This window comes from Geospiza fortis, unplaced genomic scaffold, assembly GCF_000277835.1.
Source record: "Geospiza fortis unplaced genomic scaffold, GeoFor_1.0 scaffold14, whole genome shotgun sequence".
Classification (NCBI taxonomy): Eukaryota; Metazoa; Chordata; class Aves; order Passeriformes; family Thraupidae; genus Geospiza; species Geospiza fortis.
The window spans coordinates 290,425-312,547 of NW_005054512.1; the positions used below are offsets into that span (position 1 = coordinate 290,425).

A 22,123-nucleotide genomic window follows, 5' to 3' on the forward strand; every position below is an offset into this window, starting at 1 on the left:
TGAGGAAGACTTCTCTGGGGACAGTTCCAGGAGCTCTGTGCTGCTTTGTAAAGCCTGGAGTACCCTCTACAGAGCTCTGCAAGTAATACACACACAAAAAAAAAAAACCCCTTCCACTGCCAACTAGTTTCCAAGGGGTTATTACAGATAATTTCCTGATAGCTTTAGCTGTGGTAAAGCAGTGAGCCATGAGAAGATGCTCCACACAAGTCTCCAGAACTTTTTTCAGGACAAGAAGTCAGCCCTTCTGCAAAATGCAATCTCCTGACAGACCAAGATTCACTGGCACCAGTGCACTGCCAGAAAACAGAAGGATGCAACACAAAGTGAAGCCAAGAAGTGGCTGCTTTTAGGCAATCCCTGTGAGCAGGGTAGGGAAGGAGAGACACCTGCCTGCTCTCATCAATGTCAGGGAAGGATTTAAACATTTCCTCAAGCTTGGGCAGCCTGCTGCAAAACCCAGCCCTGCAGGTCAGCCCCCTGCCTCTAGAGCAAGCACATACAGCTACATACAGGCCTGACTGCAGCTGCCTTGAGGACACTGAGCTCAGCTTCCTTGTTCCCAGATTCCCGGTCGGACGATCTCCCGCTGGCCAGGCTGTCCAGGGAGTGGCAGGACGTGGCGTTGTACAGAGCCTCATAGGGGCTCTCCTCTTCAGGGTTCACGTCAAAATCCATGATCAGCTCTGTGACAGCTTTGTCCACATCACCTGCAGGGGGGAAGAGAGAGATGGGATTGTCCCTGGATGTCCTGACTCGGTGCTGGCAGGGAGAAGAATGCTGGTGATGCCCACCCTGAGATGTCCGGCCCGGGGGATCGGTGGCTGGAGTGAGCGGGGCTGGAGCAGATTTCTCCACAGCTTTGGCACTTTTCTTCCCAACGGTGTAATCTGCAAGGGGGTTGGGGGAACAGGGTCAGCTCACGTCCATCTGGCTTTCTGTCCCCTTCAGCACATGGCACTTCCTCCCTTGTGGGTGGAAGGCCAACTGTCAGCTTATTAAGTGTCCAAAAAAAAAAATAACATTATTAAAACTTGCAGCTCAGATCCCAAAATAGAAGCAGGCAGCCTCTTTAATCACAGGCACAAGGGGAGGGATGGTACTTTGAACTTTCAGAGTCTTTAATCAGAAAGCTGCAAAGCTGCAGCATGGACACAGAGTCACGGAGTAAATTTGTGTTGTAGACACAAACTCCATCACGGAACAGTGTCATAACAAGAGAAACCAATTCCAGCTGCAGCCCCCAACCACAGGCAAAGCCAGAAACATTCAGCTAATGTAACATCCAACAGCAGCTCCCTCCTGGGGAAAACTAACAGCCTTTATCTGCAACACCTTCAGTTTTAAAGCCTGTCTTTGTCTCCGCTTTCAGAATAAAGCTCAAACATTCCAGCCTCACAGGCACAGCTTAGTTAGAAGTCTGAGAAGTGCTTTGAACCTGCAAAGCTCCCAAATGCTCAGCATGAATAACACACCCCAGCTCCAAATGCTTCTGATCCTCCCCACAGCTGAGAGGAAATGCAGACAGTGTAATTACAAGGTATGAATTTAGCCAAGATGTCACATTTCATTCCCGAATTTGGACAGACACAATGGACCAAGCTCCTTTATAAAACACAAGTAATCAAGGCCTTTTCTGTAAATCTCATCTGCAAATTCCATGCCCGAGCCTCCCAACGAGGCGAGGAGCAGGATGTGAGATCTGTGGACAGTGATTTGCCTACACAGACACGTAAAGGGGAGTTACACCAGAACCATTTCTAAAGCTGTTACTTTGCATTCTGCAAGCAGATTTAGGCTATCCTTAATTTTAATTAACTTCTAAAGTGAGCTAAACAAAGCTCAATTAAGCCCATTTAAACTGTAAAAGTCATGCCACGCTCTCTCAGCAAAGGGCTAATCCTCCTAAATCCCCCCAAGTCCTCCTCCAAACATTTCGTCTGGGGAAGCTCACCCCAGTGTTTCAGCACCAGTTTCTCCAACACAGCCTGAAACTGCTTTGATTTCAGCACTCTCCAGGTCCAGAAAAGCACATCCTGTACCTGTCCCAGCAGAATCAGCATCCCAAGCTTTCCCTTCCTCCCCAGAGGCAGAGCTGCATTACTCACCTTCAATGAGAGCTGCTATGTGCTGGCTTTTCTGGGAAGGAAGCTCCCTCACAATGTCCAGAGCAGTCAGGCCTCTGTTATCCTTTATGTTCACATCAATACCTGTGGCCACAGGGGTACAGAGGGCAAAAGCAAGAATATTGTCTAACTGTGCAGGTTCATGTATTTCATCAAGTCACATTTGTGATCAGCACTGGGGGGAGCTAAAAGGCACTCTAGAGACAAATCTAAATCCAAACTCCAAGAGCCAACCTCTCCTACATCCTGCTCCAAGGACCTCTGACAGCTGGATGGAGAAACCTGCTGCACTAGGAAGGGATTTCCTCAAGCTCTGGGTGAAGGGATCACCACATTAGTGCTTCAAAGGGGGAACATTCTCTCACCTGCAGCCAGCAATATTTGTACCACATCTGTCTTGCCAAACAAAGCAGCTTCGTGCAAAGCACTGCCTTTCTCAGTCTGCAAATTAAATGGAAACATAGCATGAAGCCAGACAGCAGGGAATGGTGAGGGAGGCATGGCTTAGAGGGTTACAGAAGCAATAAATACACGGCCTTGTACACGAGGTATGGGCAGCACTACCTATGGCTGAGAACAGACTGTCAACGTTATTACAGTGCTGAGGATGTGGGATGGAAAAATGGGGATGGTTCCATCAGAGAGACCAAGAAAGGGCCTCCTACAGCTCAGCAAGAGGTCATGTCCTGATAAGGAAAAACAAGACCCACACACAAGCCATTGCTGTGAAAACAGCACATTCACCAGTGGCTTGATAGGAAGGGACACGTTTGCCTATCAAGAGCTCACAGCACTGCAGGGCAGAACAGCTTTGGCCACAGGGTGTTTGTGTCCCTCACCGTGTCCGGGGCTCTGCCCGGCCCCTGCGCAGGTGTGAGGCATGCACAGCACCCGAGCCGCTCCGGGCAGCCTCCCCCAGCACCCCAGAGCTGCACAGACAGCCCAGCAGAACACAAAGCTCTCCTCAGTTTCTGCAAGGAGGGTTGGTGCAGCTCTCCAATCCCCAGCCAACAGCCTGGCCCCACTCAGACACACCAGATTGTCACAGACATCTTTTATGAAAAATCCTTTCCTTAGGATTTTTTCTCCTGAGAAGCTGAGAGGCCTCAGGAACAAAATGGTTATCTACTGCTGTGGAATGCAACAGGTGGATCTGTCATTGGTCTCATGTGGTTGTTTCTAATTAATGGCCAATCACAGCCCAGCTGTCCAGACTGTCTCAGTCAGTCACAAGCCTTTGTTACCATTCTTTTTCTATTCTTAGCTAGCCTTGTGATGAAATCCTTTCTTCTATTCTTTTAGTATAGTTTTAATATAATATATATCATAAAACAATAAACATGGAGTCAACATTCTCATCTCTTCCCTCACCCTAAGACCCCTGCAAACACCACCACACCAGATACCTGGTAGTTGCTGTCCATGCCAGCATCCAGGAGCACGTGGACCACTGCTTTGTGCCCGTTCCTGGCTGCCAGGTGCAGTGGAGTGTGTTTCTTGGTGTTGCAGCTCAGCAGGTTGGGGTGGGCGTTCAGGAGCATCTTGACCACTTCCAGCCTCCCGTAGAGCGCGGCCAGGTCCAGGGGGGTCTCGAATTTGTTGTTGCGCATGGTGGGGTCGGTGAGCTCCTCCAGCAGCACCTTCACCACCTCGGTGTGGCCGTGCTGGGCCGCGCAGTGCAGCGCCGTCTCGTTGTCGTTGTTCTGCGGGGCACAAGTGGCAGCACGTCAGGGCAGGGGCAGTGCCTTGCTCCAAAGGTTAAATCAAAAAATCAGGCAAAAAAAAGCAGTGGGGAAGCAGAGAGCCCAGTCTGAAGCAGCCTGAGCAATGTGTCACCATCTCCCTGGGTGTTTAGTGTCTCCTCACAAGCTCATTGCCACAGCCTCAGGGATGTCCAGAACAACGCACTTCAGCTGTGGGAAAGAGGGACTAGAGATGGACCAGCCTGCTTTCCAAGCACCAGGGGCAGAATCTTAAAGTTTAAGGGATGTTCAGCTGTATCCAGGTTTCCATTAATGCTGCTGGCACCTGGGAAAGGCAGTCTGGTGTCCTGGCAGCATCCCACACAGCAGGGCGCCACAAAAATAAAAGGCAGGCAACCTGTTGTGTGAATTCTATTTGCTGGAGCTTCATCACTGTCATTTTAGATTTAAACTTCAATTGTTTCAAATCCTACTTATCCTGGTTATAACAGTCATTCCACCTCTGCAATTCTGGCTGTTTAGAGACAGGGTGCACCCAGCCCCATGCAGTTTGTGAACCAGAGAACCGTGCCATTCCACCACTGCAGGAACAAGCCAGGGCTCAGGTCAGCTGAGGGAAGCAATGTCTCAGTGACAAGGGAGCACCCCCAGCTGGAAGCCAGACCCAAACCGGAGCGTGCAGCAGCAGCCAGGCCAAGAATCAGCAATGCAAAGCCCAAAAATGAGCAGTCCAACACCCCACATGTGTAGGTGCAAAATAGGAACATGGCCAGATCTAACAGAGCCTTTTCTCAAATTAAGTTCCTCTCAAGTTTCTGTGTGTCATCCACAAAGGGATTTTGGTTTAAGCACTTTAGAAACAACTATCTGACAATATAACCCCAAAAAAAGTTCAATACAAACAGTTACACACTTCAACTGAAAGAATCAAGGTTGAGTTTGTCATTTTAACAACATTTCCAATAAAATAAACAGAATGTTCTTGTCCTGCTGGAGGCAGCAGCACCACTGCAGAAGGGAATTTGATTCCTGCCTGCTGTGAGAGCACACACATGCCTGGGGACACTGCTCAGTATTTTGCACCATGTCACAAACTCCTGAGGCTGCACGAGCACTCGGACCCTGCTGAGGTGTTCAGTCACCCTCAGGAGTCCTGTCAATCCCCCAGGTGTTTGTGTCTGGCTTTTGCATCACTTCTCAGCCACAGGCAAAGCAGGAGGGGAGCAGGAGCTGGGAGAGGCTCTGGCAGCTGCAGTTTGCAGGGCAGTGAAGGGAAGGAGCAGAATCAGGCACGTGCAGGGGGAGGGGGCACACGGGGCAAAGCATCACTGCCAGCACAGAAGGTCCAAGTCAAACAGGCTCCATCCTGGGGGGAGGCACAGACACGTGGACAGAGGGTACTGCAGGATACAGAAATCTGCACAAAAAATATACAAAGGGAGTGAGAGGGGACAGAGCAGAGAACATCAGAGCTGGCACCTGCCCGTCAGCTCACACTGCTGCTCTCGGGCGTTTACAGGGTTGGCAAATCCCATTATTCCCATTTGACAGGGGTGGGAGTGCAGGGATCAGGGAGCCCACGACAGCTGGCCCAGGCTCCCAGCCTGCCCTGTGGCACGAGGGATCCCCTCTGCCAGGCTTTGTGGAAAGACTGGATGACCCCAGCCCCTCTGAGCAGTGGGTCCCTGCCCCAGAGCTGTGGGGGCACACACTGCTCGTGCCAGCCCTGGCTGCTGGGGAGTTCCCTATCTGGGACTGCCCCCCTCTCCTTTCTCCCTAGCCTCAGGGGGCTTTAAAGCATGCAGCAGCTCCAAGCATCTGCCTGAGGGCTCAGAAATGGGAACACAACATCGTTTAAAAACATAATTGTTGGAGACTTCCCTCATCTTCCCTGCAATTCAGTCCAATTTTCCCTAAGCAGATTGGGGCTCCAGTGCTTGAGGCAAAATCCCCAGACTTTCCTCCAGAGATCACCAGGCAATAAACTCCCTTGAATCATCACAGCAAGTCTCTCCCAATTCCAGACTGTGCAGTGGAAACTCCCATTATTGCCTGAGTCTTTACTGCCTCCATTTTGGGAGAGTTTTGAGCAGCCAAAACCACTCCAGTTCTTCCAGGCAAGGGAGTTTGCTCCCTTCCTGCGTCACCTCTCCAGGCACAAACCAGAGCAGCAAGCAGGAGTGCTCAGACCTACAGATGTATCAGAGATGGAAAAGGAAAATTCCATTCCAGCTGCCAGAAGGCACATGGCTTCAAATTTCAGAACTACTTAGAAAAATAAAGCACTCAGGAGGGCTGAGGGGCTGCATTCCTGCAGGAATCCTTGCATCCCCCAGCTCTCAGCTGGAAGAGAGGAGCTGGGAGCAATGCCTGCCTGCAGAGCACAAACAGGACATGAGCAGGGATGGCTCTGCTTTCTTATGGGCTCCAGCACAGGTTCCAAGCCCTGCTGATGTGATAGCACTCACCACACACAGCCCTGCTGCTCCTCATCCTGTGCTCAAGTGGAGAATCCACAGCCCCTTCAAGTGCTGTGTGTTCTGCAGCCCCTGCTCCCAACACACAGCTCTGACTGAGCACAGGCAGACTTGGTGTGAATAAGGGAAAGTTTTCTGACCTGCAAAGATCTGAAGGGTTGAATAAACTGCCAATACTGAATATTCCCTCTTTACATTCCTTCTTCATTCAACATCCCAATACTGGAAAGTTTAAGATTTTACTGGGTTACTGACAATGTTTTAGGAAGCTCCTTTCAGGCAAGTGAACTGCTCAACTATGATGTTTCCACAGCATACTTAAAGGCAGAAAATTCCTCTCTGGATTTTTGCAAAAATCCCCGATTTGGATGAGCTTTACAAGAACACATTTGTGTTCAGTGACCCTGAAACAGGGCTCTGAAAACCACACCTAACTCCCAGCAAGCACAGGAGCTCTGGCTGTGTGTTTCTAAGGTCCTGCAGACCAAGCAGAGGGAAACTCTGACAGAAAGAAATCTGCCATGGATGGCTGGATCCAAAATAACTGGGTGGAAGCAGCTGTGGCATGGTGGTTCACGGCAGAGGTGTCTCAGGACAGAGTAACAGATTGTTTGCCACCCCTGGCTTGTAGAGTCACTAGAAATAAAACTGGAAAACGGTGTCTGAGAAACCACCATCAGGAATTTGATCTTCAACATCTCAATACTGGATAGGAATCTTCTTCAACAGCTCAATCTCAGCACATTGCACAAGCTGATGTTGTGTCTTTTGTAGCTCAAAACAACTGAAAAGAAGAGAGGAGCAAAACAGGCCAGAAAACAGGAACAGGAGACCAGGGCTGGAGGGTCAAACGACACCACAGACTGAACATCAAAAGAGAGACTGATGTAATAAGCAGGACATGGAGGACTTGGGTCTCCCCACCACCACCACCACCACCACAGGAATATGTGGTCCATTCAAACAACACACAGAGCATTATGCATTTGGTAGGAGAAAAGGCATCAAAATTCACTCCAAACAGCCCACAGAGAAAATGCAACCATGGTTAAGCAGGGGAAAAAGATTCCTTCTCTTTGCATTTATCAGCAACATCAGCACATGAAACAAAACCTAGAACATTAAAGGGAGGTAACATTACCTTTGGGAAGTCATCCAGCCCAATCAAGCAAACTGACCATCACTGCGAGTCCTACAAGGCTAAGCAAGGAAGGAGCCCCCAGGAAAGTAAGGAAAAGCTTTCCTTTAATTATGTTTCTATAACTGCTTTGAAGAGAGAAACCCACAGTAAATCAATGGTCCCATTTTCCTTTTCCCCAAGCAGCTGCAAAGTGAACAGGTATTATTGCACCTGGAAGCACGCGAGTGCAGCCTGGAGTGATGATGCAGTGAAATGCTGACAGCAAAGTACACACCTTGGCATTGATATATGGGTCAAAGGGGCCGTACTTTTTGAGTTCTTTGATCTCAAGAGCATTCTACAAAAAGGAAGAGGAAAAAGAAAAAAAAATGTGATAATGAAATGGGTGAGATACAGCAACAAAGCAATGGGTGACTCCAAGGGGTGGAATGGCAGGACACAGCATCTTGTTCCAGTCAGAGCCATGGGCAGCAGAAGTCATTCCAGCTGGGATTGCTGTCACCTGGACCAGGCTCCAAGCACAGGCTCCTCAGCTGACTTCTCTCATTTGACAGGGATCCTACTAAACAGACATTAATGAAACATTACCTGCAAGGATCATACTAAGCTCTGGATTTTTGCAAAGATCACTCCTCTAGCTGCCCTACTCAGAGCAGAACATTTACACTATGGGCTCCCACTCAATTCTTGTCAGATTGCAGGTTACCTGCACTCAAGCCCATGTAATCAGACTGAGTGCCTACAGCTGTGCCTGGAGATATGATTAACCACAGCCCCAAACTGGAAAACTGTCACCAGTGACATCAGAACACACATTCCTCGTTATTCCTGCTCAGTGGAGGAATGACAGAGTTGCATTACAACCAGATTTTTCATTCCATGCTGTTTTAGCAGCAGTTATCCCTGGGGCAGCCTGGTGCATCAATTTACCCACCCTGGGAAACTCCAGTGTGGCACTTGGGTCCCCAAAAGGAGGAATGGGACTCCTAAACCTGCCTCTAAAAGAAGTTTGCTCCCCAGCTTCTCAAAAACTACCATGGAGCAAATCAACAGAAGGGATTCCACAGCTGCTCACCCTGACTGTGAGCTGAACTCAGGCCAGGGGTGTCTGACCCACCTGGGAATTACCTCTGGAATCAATGTCCAGGTTTAGCCTGCTGGCACCAAGGCAGGCAAACCTATTTTGGTTTATTCCTTTCCTCCTGAAAGAACACCTGAGTGGTTTAGGAGCTGATTCCCAGGGTCAGCAGATGTTCCAGCCTTAGGGACAGGACAAGCACAGCCCACTGCAGCTTTAGCCACTGGTCTGGGCCTGTCACTCTGTGCTAGGGAGGGGCAGCTCAGTGACAGCACTCAGCTGGCTCATTCATGAAACCAGCTCCTGTAAACAAAACTCTGCAACAAGAGGAATATTTGGGCCTTCCAGCAGTAGCATTTCACAAGTTCCCTGGGATTTAAAACACCTCTGATGTCCATGGGCAGTTCCACAGGAGCCAGCCCTCTGCAGTGGACACAGCTGTCTTGTACCCCTCACTCCCTCTGTATCCCAGGCCAAAACTGCCAGCTTGACAAAAGGAACAAATCCAAGAGGCTTTTTTTTCTTGCCTGATTGCAAAAATAATTCTTTAAGATTAAGCTAGGGATTTATCTGGGGGCAGATAAATTGTTAAAATTATCTTAGAACTTACAAATTAGTGAACTGGAGCAAGTGCCAGAGACAAGCCAGGAGAGCAGCTAAGAGAGCACGGCCAAAGAGACTGAACAAAGCTGCTTGGATTAGTTCCCAAAGGAGGGAGCCAATGGATCCTCTGCAGAACTAGAAACCTGCTCAGCTATCCAGCAACTGAAAGGAAAACTGTGGGTTAGTTTTAGAAGCCCAGAAGCAGGAGACCACTTCCTAAGTGTTGAGCAGTTCTCACAATTATGTGTCTGTCTAAGAAACTTAAATACCTTTTCATCCTACCACCAACTCAGAACTGAATGTATTGCTTTAGGCAGTGTCCCTCCTATCCCACCAGCAAGTAGGACCTTACAACCATTGCTACTGGTTTGGGAAGGGTCAGGAGTCAGCTGCAGGAGTCTCTCTCCATGCCAGGGAAGTGATTCAATGATACATTAGAGAAAATCAGGCAGACCTGCTCATTCACTTTGGTGTGCGAAGGGCCCTGGTGGATGAGGAGCTTCACAATGTCAGCATCTCCCTTCCAGGCTGCCAGGTGCAGGGGGTAACAGCCCTTACAATCTGCCACATTGGTGAGAGCGTCTTTCCTCAGCAGAACCTCCACAACATCCCTGCAAGAGACAGGAGCTTCATTGAGACACTCAGTCCTTGTTTCACAGCCCCCCTTCTGCAGCAAGGACTGAACAAGAAGTTAATCTGAGCAGGAGTGCTTCAGAGAGCCTCCTGAAATGTGATTTTTAAGTGTTCCTATTAAATGCTGCCAAAGGAAATGAAAAAAAGGAAATAAATAATGCTGAGATGAGCTCAGGGAGGATCCACATTAACTCCAAACTAATGGAGCTGAACAGGGGCTGAAGTCAGCCACAAGCCTCTGCTGCACAGTGAACTGCACCAGCACAACGAGGATGAACAGAGATTTTAACTCTATTTGATTTCTCAATATCTCAGGCAGCAATGAGAAACACGAGATCTACCACACTAAAATGACCTAAAAATGTGATATGCAACTGTAAAGTGGTGCAGGCCCAGACCACCCTGGACACCAGAAGATTGCAGGGACTGTCACCAGGGGAGCTCCTTTACAGCTTATAAATTGTTTAGAAATAAAAGGGACTGAAAACCTCAGCATTTGGAGATGCAACATCACCCAGCAGCCAAAGCACTGACATTCTCCACTTCCCCTGAAGATGGAGTAGTGCTGCACCAGTGCCTCAGCTGCTGAATGAACCACACAAGGGAAGCACAAAGCATCCACCCCTGGCACCCCAGGTTTGGGGCAGGACTCACTTATGGCCAGGGAAGCACAAAGCATCCACCCCTGGCACCCCAGGTTTGGGACAGGACTCACTTGTGGCCGTTCAGAGCAGCGTGGTGCAGCGGGGTGTACCCAGTGCTGTCAACACAGTTCACATTTGGCCCCCTCCAGATGCTGCAAGACAAAAAACAGACAGGGAACACTTAGGCAGACAGCAAACAGGGGCAGGGCAAGGGCAGGGCTGGCACAGCTCTCACACCAAGGTGGGTCACAGCTGTGGTCAGGGGGAGCACACAGAGCAGAGGGGTCAGCACATGGAATCACTGCTCCGCTTCACCTCATCCTGCTCTCCAATCAGAGCTCCACTGCTCACATCCTTCAGCCATACACAGCCTTGCCAAAAAGCATCTTCAGAGGAACTGTGGCTATTAGACTGAACCACAAGAGACAGCAAACCATCGACCCACTGCTAATTCACACCCCACAGAAGAATTCTGGTGGCTCTGGGAAATTGTGCTTCTCCACAGCAAGAGTCGCAAGGGGTGGGTGTAAGTCAAAGACTGTGGGATGCAGAGTCTGCTCTTGGTCACCACTGTGATTCCACACTGACTTCTCACTGTCCCAAAATCACTTCCATCTGTCAGCTGTTGGCAGACTGCACCAAAGAGTAGGTGGTCTCCTCTGAGAGCATTAACTTCCCTCCCTTGCTCAAAAGTCAAGCAGCACAGATTTAAGTATTAACCCTGGCAAGGATTACTCCTCCCCAGCCCCTGCAGGGTGCCCTGTTCACATCAGCACAGAATGGCACAAGTAAGAGGCCAGTGCTGCTCCTGAGCTTGCTGTGGAAGGAGTGTGGTGACTGCTGTTCCTCACCAGGGCCACCACCCTCTCCCAGAAACGGGCATGAAACTCAAACCAGCACATTCTTATAAGCAAACTGGAACTGTTCAGCTCTCCAGTACAACCCATCATCTGTGTGTGCTGGCCTGTTTTACACACCATCCTTTTAGGAATTACACAGGGCTTATTACAAGCCCTGAAAATCCCACTTATGCTAACATGGTGCATTTTCCTGTTTTGTTTTCTTTGGGGGTAAAACCTAGCAGCACCCTCTGATCCCCAGCTGAAATGGTTTAAAATCAGCCAGCTGTGGCTCTGTTTGAAGCTGGCCTTCTCTGAGGAATCCATTTCCTCCCCACTAAGAAATCACAATGATTCCCATGGCCCAGAGGCTTTCTAAAACAGGAGCCATCACTGGGGGGCTGCTAGCCAGGAGCACCTCAGAGCCACCCAGCAGGAAAGGCACAAACCAAGAGGAATCTCCTGCAGACTGAGTGAACTCCACAAGGGAAGGAAGCAGCAGGCTCACTCTGGAGCATGTTTCAGTGGGAAATGGAAAGTCTGTCCCTGTCCCTTCCAAGTGACTCCTGATCTGCAGAGCATTATAAAAGGCTTTGCAGTCTAGAGAAGAACCCGAGCTCTGCTAGAGGAGAGGCAGCTAAGGGGAAACTTTATCCAAGAGGACAGGCAAGTGAGCCACAAAATCCAATTTGCAAAGGATGAGAGGCTTATCCTGAGGCATCCTGCACACCACACACCATCCTGTGCTCCAGGAGGATACACACATGCAGATCTATACACACATGCAGGGCACCTCCAGCACTGACAACACTGTTCACAGGATGATGGCTTAAACCACATGCAGAAGGGCAGTGAGACACCAAAAGCCCCCACTCAGGGTGTGTGGGAGTGCCCTGCCTGATCCAGCCTGCAGCCCTGGAGCATGAAGGGCCTGGGCAGCACTCAGCTCTGGTTTGTTCCTGGCAGTGGGCTCCTGCAGTGTGGTTGCCCAAATAATTTATTGCTGGATTTAACATGGCAATTAATGGTTAGAACCAGTGCCAGAAAGCCTTGTGTGCAGTCTAGAGCAGTTCTAGCATTGCACCTGTGCTGCCTTTGCTTGGGCTGGAACCTGGGCAGTGCCAGTGTCCCGTGGTTTTACACATTAAACTGAGCTGTGCTTGGAAGCTGAGCTCAAACTGCTTGAGGGTGAACACATGAAAAACCAGCAGCAATTAACACAAATGTTTCTTTCAGCTGAAGTTATGAAATGAGGAAAAGCAGGGTCAGTGGTGCAGTGGGCAGGGCTGGGGACCAGAGCCTGGGGCATCTGTCCCCATTGGAGCGTGGTGTCCCCATGATAAAACACTTCCTTAGAAACCTCCAGGTCAATGCTTTACGGCAAAATGCAAAGTTTGTTCAAGGAGCTCAGAGGGGGAGCTGGCCCAGCAGTGAGCGCTGGGTGCTGCAGAAACCAACTGCCAGGATGTGAAGATATTTTAAAAAAAAACATCTGCTGTGTCCTCTCCTCCCCTTTGCCTTTTTATTCCTGCAAATAAAGAAAGCTTTTATCAGAGAAAGGTCAAAACACCCATAAGATCAGACTGGAAGGATCCAAGAGGAGAACTATTTATATTTAAATGTGGGGACTGCAGTGAAGGACATCACTCCCTTCCCTCCTCTTCCTCTTCAGCTCTGCCAGAAAGGCCATACCATTCTCCTGAGGTGTGGAAAGAGGGTGCTGAGAAAAGCAGAACACAAAGCCCAGAACTCTCTGTGCCTTTGGGCTGTTTGTGATTTCTAAACAGAAACCCCAATCACAGCACAGGCAGGAGAATGCTGTAAATACAGGTCCCCAACAAAGGTCTGGAGCCAATTTGATCACGGCTGCTTTTTGATTGCTTTTCTCCCTCAATTCCCCCAAAACTCCTTCACACCAAAGAGTGGGGGTTACTTTTACCCTGTGGTCTCTGTTCTCAAAGGATTACCCAGGTCTCACCTGCCCTTTGCTGCACCAGGGCAGCATCTGAAGATGCTCGTGATGACATCTGCTTAAGACAACTAAGACTGAACATTGAGGACATCAGGAAAGCTCTGAAAACAGCAAAATCTGTTCAATTTAAACTATTTCTTGTGCTCAGTTTTCTCTTGCTCTATGATTCAGCAAGGCCTTAAATAAAACTTCCTGCTTGTGAAAAATGCTGAATAAAGCACATGCTTTAGGTCACAGTAAAATCCCAATGTACCTTTAAACAGGATCACATTTGTCCTCTTGCTTTTCCATTTCTTTCTTCCCAACTGCAGTAGTAACTTTTCTCCCAAAACCACCCCAGGCAAGGAGCTAAAGCAGGGCCAAGCCTAGAGAACAACGTGGTGTTTTCAGCTCAAATGATGAACGTTTGGGGCTGGTTTCTGGTCTCACTAACATGGGTCAAGGAAGCACCAGGAAGTTCAGGGTGCTTGTGCAGAGCAGAGGCTGTTGGACCCCCTGTATTTACACACCCAAAACCAAAAAGCAAGATGAAACACGAGCAAACATGAGTGGCTTGGCCCAAAGACACCAGGAAGTTTAAAGCACTGGCCCCAGATGTTTGTGTACTTCACTCAAAGCCTTGGAGACAGAGTGTCAGGAGGGCAGGGAGGGCTGGAGGCGGATTCCCTGGAGTCCATTGCCCAGAGGCCACCACAGCAGGTCAGTCACACATCCCAGCCATCCCCATCCACACAACCACTGGATTCCTGCGACCCTCCTTGGTATTTCCTGCTTACAGAGGGAACACAAACAACCCAGAGCCTTTGGGCAAGGCCTCAGGGTTAGGAAGCTGCTTATGTTTTTCTGAAGTGTGAGGAAGGCACTGCTGCAGCCACTCTGCCAGGGGCAGGGTTTGGCATAGTGGGACTCCAACAGAGCAGGGACCCCATTTCTTATGCATCCCAACCACCAGATACTACAACAGCTTTTATAAATAATGGCTGATGCAAGGCTGGAGGAGATTAAAGTAGTGTATTTCTGGGGCAAGGGACTCTCAGCCCCTCCTGGCAGGTTTTGAGAAAGCGCAAGGAGAACAGCTGGTCAGGCTCCAGCTGCTGGAGTGGCTGCAGAGGAAGCCAAACCATCAGCTTCCACTTCTGCACTCCTCACCTTCTTGGGCCAGATTTTAATTTGCTGTAGGAAAATTGGGTAGATTTTCCTCAAAGTCAAAGGGTCATGAGCTCAAGTACAAGATGCCAGAATGGACAGGGAAAAGCAGGGACAACCATAAAGGCAGGACACACAGAAATGACCCAGCTGACATGGGACAACACAACAGCCAGAACGAGAGCTGCTGAGCCTGGGCTCTGTACTCAGACCCACTTCCAGCAGAGCCACTGACCAGGGATTCCAGTGAAAAGCCTCAGGTTCAGTCCACTTTGACTGACACCCTGCAGCAGTCAGAGCCACGCCTGGCCCTCTGCACAGAGCCAGACCTCAAGCTCCCACTTCAGCAGCTCATTGTGAGTGAAGCAACAGCTCCCAACAACAATTGCCAGCAGCTCCAGCCTCGTTGCCCAACACCTGCAGACAGTTCAGCCAGTGTAAGGTCAACAGGGTGCTGTGAGAAACCAGCATTTCCACCAGTGGAGCAATACTGTGCAGCAACCAATCCTCTGATGGCCAAACGATCCCTTCTGCCTTGGAAAGGAGCAGAGCCTTTCGTTCCTCAGGTGGCCAGGAGCAGAAAACCTGCACGGGTTTGTGAAGTGACAGCAGCCTGTGAAGGAGCAGTTCAGGAACTGAGAGGCAGAAGGTGAGCTCATCTGCTTCCCTCAGAATCTGCCCACCATCTCCCACTCCTCAGTTCCAGGGGAGGCTGTTTTGGGTCAGCACAGACCCATGGCAACCAGACATTTAACTCCTGGGCTTGCAGCTCACACTAGAAAGGAACCAGACATCACTAATAGAAATGTGTCCATCCAAGCTAAAACCCCCCATTAGGAAGAGGCGAGCCCTAGCCTTATGGATGGCTCCTGGCAGTGAAAATGCATTTATTTAAACTTAATGTATGGTGAGGGGGTGGCAGTGGGGACAGAAAGGCTGGGTCAGGCGTGGAGCTACATCAGAGAATCCCTCTGAGCAGGGGCAAATAAAGAGCTGCAGGACAGGAAAAATATAGGTCTGGTTTGAGTGCATATGCTGCTCTTTATTCTTAAAAGCATTACAGGCACTCTGCAACCCACTCCCATTAAGGAGCATTCCCAGCTGATGACAGGCCACAGAGCAGGAGCAGCCCCACAACACAGGCTCCAACACTGGCTCTGACCTCAGGGCCAGGGCCAAACAAGCTTGGCTGGGACAAGTGCACAAAGGATCAGCCACTGAGTCAGAAAAAACCAAGCAGGGTCTTTGGGAGGGGTCTTTGGGGTCTGATGTGTGTGGCAGCAGGAGCATCCCCCTGTCCACACCCTGGCCAAAGGCAGCATGATGGCAGGGGAAGAACAGGGAAAATGGGAAGGCAACCATCCATCATGGAGATGGGAGGGTTTGACATGGAGTCTGGGTTCATTCAAGGCAGGAAAGTGACCCCTAAAAGAGGACAGAGATTTGACAACATTTGCTAAATGCTGACAAACCTCTCACTGATTCTGTGCCCCATTCTCTTCTTTTGTATCTGACTAGATGGGGTTTTGAGGAATAGGAGGAAAAGGAACCAAAACATTCCTGCAGAAATTCAGTGACCTGAGCAGCATTATCAAAGTCATAAACCAATATCCCGGAACTGCAAACAGGAACCAGAGCACTGCTCAGGTAAACATTCCTCACTCTCCATTTGCAGCTCAGCTCTGCTCCCACAGCACTGGAGAAAACGCACTACGTGGAAGAAAACACAATATTAAAAAAATAAATAAGATGCAAGAAAAATTAGCAAGACACATGTAGATGGTGCAAGCTGCTGGGCTCCACTGAAGCACAATTCCTTAGAAAGGTGCCAAAATTTCCTTTGGCCTTCCCTTCATCGAGCACTTGCAGAGAAATAGAAGGAAACCCTGGGCAGCCACAAATTCCTGATCAAAACCACCAAGCAGCTGATGCTGCAGCACTGAGCTGGCTGCAGCTGGCAACCTTGCACTGGGCTTTCCCTCCCCCTTCTCCTTTGTGAGATGATTTAACAAGCTGCAGAATCCCACGGGACATGTCAGTCAGCCAACAGCAATGGAGCATCATGTCTGGAGCCCAACATGTCCATCTGTGCTGCTCCCTTCTGACAGGCACAAAGCTCTGAGCTTGGAGTAAAAATGTCATCAAAAAGAACTTGTGCAGAAAGAATTGTGGTAGAGCATATGCCCTCCCCCACCTGCCAGTGCCCTTGTAGGGGATGGATGTGTCAATTAAGGGCTTTGGGATGGCAGAAAATGTGTCACTCTCAGCTCACTGTCAGAAAACATCAACACACCTCGAAGTAAATGTTTGTTTCCAGCACCCAGAGAGATCTGATCCAATACACATCTTAGTGGGAATTTGGGATTTCTAGCACCTTGCACTTAGAAGGATATGGGGATGGTGATCCTTTATTTCAACATGGACACCTTCCTCCTGGTGCAGTCTCAGACCTCTCTAGAGAGAGACAACACCCACCCATGTTCTCCCCATCCCAGCACTGAAAGACTTCTCAAGGTCTGTGTGCTCTGCTCAGCCAGCCATGCTCCAATGCTCCTGTGGGCCACCATGGCTTCTTCTGGGCACTGGCCCTTCCCTTTGTGCCACGTCACCCACACTCACACCCCCCTCACCCTGGCTGCTCACACCCCTCCCCAAATCCTGCTCACACCCCTCCCCAAACCCTGCTCACATCCCTCTCAGCCTGGCTGCTGCCACCCCTTCCCAAATCCTGCTCACACCCCTGGCTGCTGCCCAGCCCTGCTGCCTGAACACTGAACCATGACGTGTCTGACCTGGGGCAGATGATGAAAAGCAGGTAAATAGGCCAAGTCAAGCAGAGACAGACATTCAGGGACCGAATTACCCCTTCCCTACAGCAATTAAAAAAGCAAATGCAATTATTTTGTACCAACAACTGCACACAGAGTGCACTTTTGCCTTAGGGAGACTGAAAGCAGTGAGACAGGCTGGCACGACATCCCCCTTCCCCTGTGACATTGCCCAGATCAGTGACAGGAGGACTCAATCGGTGCTGGTCCTGCAGTGCTCAATTCTGGGCACACAGGGAGACTCCAGGATGCTGGGAGGGATCCCTGGGCTGCAGGACATCAGCACAGGCAGGAGAAACACGGTGCTGGAGTGAAAAGGAAATGAGCTGCTCTGATACCAAGCAGCAGAATGACAGGATGAGAGGCAAGGCCCTGGAGGAAGGGGGGACTGGAGGATTCAGAGCCACAACAAAGCTTCCACTGAAGCGTTTGGAGCACACTTTACCCTTGAACACAGCCCACACCAGCAGCCCAGCCACTCACCCACATGGCTCCATTTAAGCCTGCACCAATCCCAGCTCCAGCTTAACCAGGAGTCCCTGAGGGCTAAAGAAAGACACAGCAAGGAGAGATTAACTGGCAACAGTTCTGGACACAAACAAGGCACCGACATAGCACTGACTCCAGAGACATTCCTCCATGATGAGCTTTTGAACTGGGTGTCCAAAGAGCAAGTGACAGGGAAAGGAGAGAGCAAAGCAGGAGGGCAAACAGAGAAGTGACCCCATGGTGGCTCTGATGGGAACACGGGGGACACACGTGAGCAGCCACAGAGCTCTGTGATCAGCTCTGCTTGTCATGGCAGTGCTACACAGGCACAGAAAGCACTGACTTGGACAACAGTTCCTAAGAAAAAGCTCAGGAAAAGAAGGATGGAAATCAGAAAGGACATCCTTTAACTCCAGAAGCATCCTTGAAATCCAGTCTGTTAGAGAGCAGGATCAGGAGTGAATGGCCAAGGCAGGAAATGATTCCCAAACCCCAAGATAGCTGCTAGGAGTTGTCATTACTTGTCTGTGCTATCTGTACAGAGATAAGGTTAGAGCTGAAAAACACGAGTGCTGAGAGCTGAGGGCATGAGCCAGGCAGTCAAACAGAGGGATGGAGCTGACAGTCCTGCCCTGCTCTGAGAGCCCTGGGAAGGGCAGGGACCCTCCCCAGGAGCTGCCAGGGGCAGCTGCACCCACCCCCAGTGCTGGAAAACTGAACCAGTAATGGAACAGGCAGCAAACAGAGATATTCCCACACATTTCATGGTGGATCTGCAGCTACCAGCCCTGGTTTCACCCGAATGCCAGCTCTGACCCTGCCTACAATGACTGCCTCAAACAGCTTTTCCTCACCAGAAAAAAAAACTTCGTTCTTTGGGGAATATATACAACATAAGATGTTCCAAACCCCTTGAAATATTTCTGCACACTTCTCTGCAAGAATAACAGACCCAGCTCTGAGCCTTTTCTCTGTTCAATACAGCTCTCCCAGCCAGAAGCTGCTTTCAGCAGCAGAGCCTTTCCCAGCCTGACATTTTTAATGTACAGAAGGAATGTACATATGCCAGTCAGACTCCTAAATATATGCAGGATAAAACTCTCCATGACTTCAAACAATTTCAGGGTTACTGTGACTGTCCCAGCAAATAATTATATCTCAGCTGTAACAACTTGCACCCAATAACAACCAGGATCCTCAGAGCTTTTAAACCAATTCTCTTTAGTCTTTATTTCCAGTGAAAAGGAATGTCAAGGCCACATCCTGTTTCACTCCTTCTGTGAAATAATTTCTGTTGAGATTAGAGGAAATATTTCCAAAATGCACGAATTCCACACATCCTCCAAGTTCCATTTTCAGCTGTTCTGACCCAGAGCAGATGAGCCACAGGAGCTCAGACACACTTCAGAGCCTGCACCAGGCTGAAGGGAGCTGTGGAAGGGGCACAGGGGCACTGCAGTAACTGAAAATCATGCAAAGGTGGTTACTAACAACACTCCAGGACAGGCACAAGTCATCCATGGGGATCACAGGATGAGCTGAGGTCAAACATCTCTCACAGGGAGTCAACTCTGACAGAGCCCCCACCGTGCAGCGAGAAACCATGGCTGAGAAATCACTGGAAAGAAGCACTAGGGAAAAACCAACACAAGTCCACAGGACACAGTCTCCTATTTAAGTCATCTGATGGATTTCACTGTCCTTGTAACAGAACCAAGATGATGATGCAAAGCTTTGAAGTCTTCAGAGCTTAAGGCTTTATCCTAATCCTGTTCCTGATGCCTAAAAAAATTGTGCTGATTCCTGAAAGTGACAGCAGTGAGGAAGAGCTTGTGGAGCCCACCTGGGTCCCTGCACGGGGGTGCTTCAAACCTCAGCAGGCACCCAGCCTCTGGAATCACATTCTGTTCTAAAATCAGGCATTTTGTAATGCCAAACTTGAGCGGATTTCTCAGTGTCTTAATCAGGATGAGGCAAAAGTCAATTCACCTAATTTCCAACCCACTTCAATGTTAGATTTGAAAGACCACCTATGACATCTTCAGCCTTGCTCGCCTCAGGAGCCTGCACAACAGCAGGCAATGGGATTAGATAAAAATCTAATGAGATAATGTATTTACATCATATTTATGGCACTCACTCTCAGACAGGGTTTTGTTCTCGTGTACTGAGGACTATCCTCAGCACATGGCACTACAGACACTTCCTTTGAACTGGAAAGAGCTTGAGGTTTATTTTTAAATCTAATTTCCCTTTAAAAGAAACCATGTATTAAAATAACAAGGGAGGAGTGCGAATGTGCCTGGGCTCACCAAACCCAAACACCAACTCCAGCTCAGCTTTCCTCCAGCTGAATAACTCACGCTCCTGCAGAGTGTCCAGTGAAGCCATGCACACACACTCCTCCTGTAATTCCCTCAGCATCCTGCTATGTCTGATGTACACCCTGATTTTCACCTGGAATCCTCAACAGCTACATGACAGTAAGCCAAGAATGCACCTAAACACAGACCCAGCACTTTGCAGCCTGCAGCCTCCCAAACATTTAAACAGCTCACCCTCACTAACCCCGGGGAAACAAACACCTCAACATCCTGCATGTGCCAGAGCCAGCTAAAATCCTTGGCTTAGGAAAAAGGAAAAACCACACAAATCTACACACTGCTGAGATAGAAACAGTTCCAAACTTAAGCCCCTTATCCAGCAGTCTGGAGGCCCAACTGGATTTTCTTCCAGCATACAAACACCTGCAGGAATCCCTGCTGAGCATCCAGCACCACACTCACTTAAAGGGCAATTGAAAAAGTTTAACTCCAATCTGATTCATCCAAACTTCTCAAAGCTGAATATTTCTCATTGAGCTACGGCACCAGGGCAAAGTAATTTAGGAGGTTTCACAGGAAGGAGCCCTACCACTCACCAATTCCCAATTCCCTGACCCAGGGCTGGGCATTTCCCCACCCATGAAGATGCAGGAGCACAACTTCTTGGAAGCAGGACATAAAGAGCTCTGAAGCTCTCCAGGTTTTGTGTAAAGAGGGCATATTCACACACTCCAGCTCAAATTTCACTCCAAAGGCAGCTGACACCTTCCTGCCCTGTGTTTATTGGAGCCTTTGCCCCCTGCCCAGCCCCAGGCTCAGCCAGCCCAGGTGCACGGACATTTCCAGCTCTGTTTTCCTCCCTCCTGCAGACAGCAGCTGTGTTCACTTCGCCAGTCGGTTGCTATAGAAACAAATCAATCCTCAATAGTTTTATTTTTACCAGTTTCTGTGAAATAGGATTTATCTCATTTCCATGACTAAGCTGTACTCTGGAGTGAGCTCTTTGGGACAGCGACAGTGCCAGCTCAGCAGCGGGCAGAGCTTGTGCTGCAGTGACAAGAGGAAAGAGCCATCACTCGTGTTCAGAGGCACCTTCTCATCTTGAGGACACTTCACCTTGAAAGGATTCCACAGCCTGAGCACTACAGCACTCCACAGCTGCATGTGAGGAGCAAACAGAGCAGGGGTGGATGGCACAGGCCGGAAAGGCAGTGAGCTCACACAGAGTGGAGGTGTCAGCACTTGTTCTCTGCTGAGAGCCAGCCTGGCAGGCCCTGGGCACTGCCACAGGAGGGGCTCAGCCTCCAGGAACTGCCTGTGCTTTGTGCCAGGGCAGCTGAGAGGGGCTTTCCTTCTGCTCTGGCATGGCATGGATGCATTTCCTCCACTCTCTATTACCTGCACTGTGTCACATCTATCACCCATGACTCTTCTATCCTGTTTGTTGTCCTGCAGTCTCACTGAAATGATAAATTACCTACAAAAACCCAGCTGGATGAACCCTGTTTCTTGGCTCAGCTGCTCACAACACACCAAACACTGTTCCAGCCAAAGTTCTGCCCCCTGCCAAAGGGCTTCCCCAGCTGGAGGGGACCTGTGGCACTGAGCTCCTCTTCATCCACACCCACGGCTGGGGCAGACCTGCTGCACAGGGAGCAGAAGGGAAGGGGAGACACTGCTCCTCCTGCTGATCCAGAGTTTGCCAGCTGCAGTGTTTCCCCCACACCCACCTGTGCAGAGCCTTCCAATCCCCTCTCTGCCAACCAAACCCTGGAAACCTGGAGCTGCCCACAGCCCACTGGGAAGGGAGGGAGACAGGGCTCTCTCAAGGGGGTTTCACAGGAAGGAACCCACCCACCCACCAACTCCCATGTGCCCAAGAAAGCCCCAGGTGCTGTGAAACCACAAGTCCTGCTTTGCCCACTGGCCTAGGTAAGTGGAGCAGGGCAGGGTTAATGACCCAGCCTGGTGCTCCTGACCCAGCCCTGAACACGGAACTGCACAGACCAGAGCAAGCAAACAAAAACTTTCCAAAACTGCATCACAAGATCACACTGAGACAAAACACTACAGAGTCACAGCCAGTAAATGCAGCCTTTGAATTCTTAAAGAAGTACTTA

General features: G+C 49.7%; 1 protein-coding gene across 4 annotated transcripts in view; it reads right to left on the reverse strand.

The window, feature by feature from the left end:
- ANKS1A (ankyrin repeat and sterile alpha motif domain containing 1A) overlaps positions 1-10,554 on the reverse strand; it is a 57,001-nt gene extending 46,447 nt beyond the window's left edge. For 2 of the 4 annotated variants that reach the window (XM_031063534.1, XM_031063533.1), the window contains exons 1-6: positions 9,583-9,714; positions 3,533-3,829; positions 2,492-2,567; positions 2,109-2,210; positions 795-890; positions 514-710 (exon numbers count right to left, since the gene is read on the reverse strand). In XM_031063534.1, coding sequence (XP_030919394.1) covers positions 514-710; positions 795-890; positions 2,109-2,210; positions 2,492-2,567; positions 3,533-3,736 — 675 coding nt within the window. In that variant the 5' untranslated portion in view covers positions 3,737-3,829; positions 9,583-9,714. Of the gene's footprint in view, positions 1-513; positions 711-794; positions 891-2,108; positions 2,211-2,491; positions 2,568-3,532; positions 3,830-7,721; positions 7,785-9,582; positions 9,740-10,476 lie in introns of those variants that run through there. The other 2 variants (XM_031063535.1, XM_031063536.1) reach the window with 2 other exon arrangements.
- Positions 10,555-22,123: the final 11,569 nt, after the last annotated feature.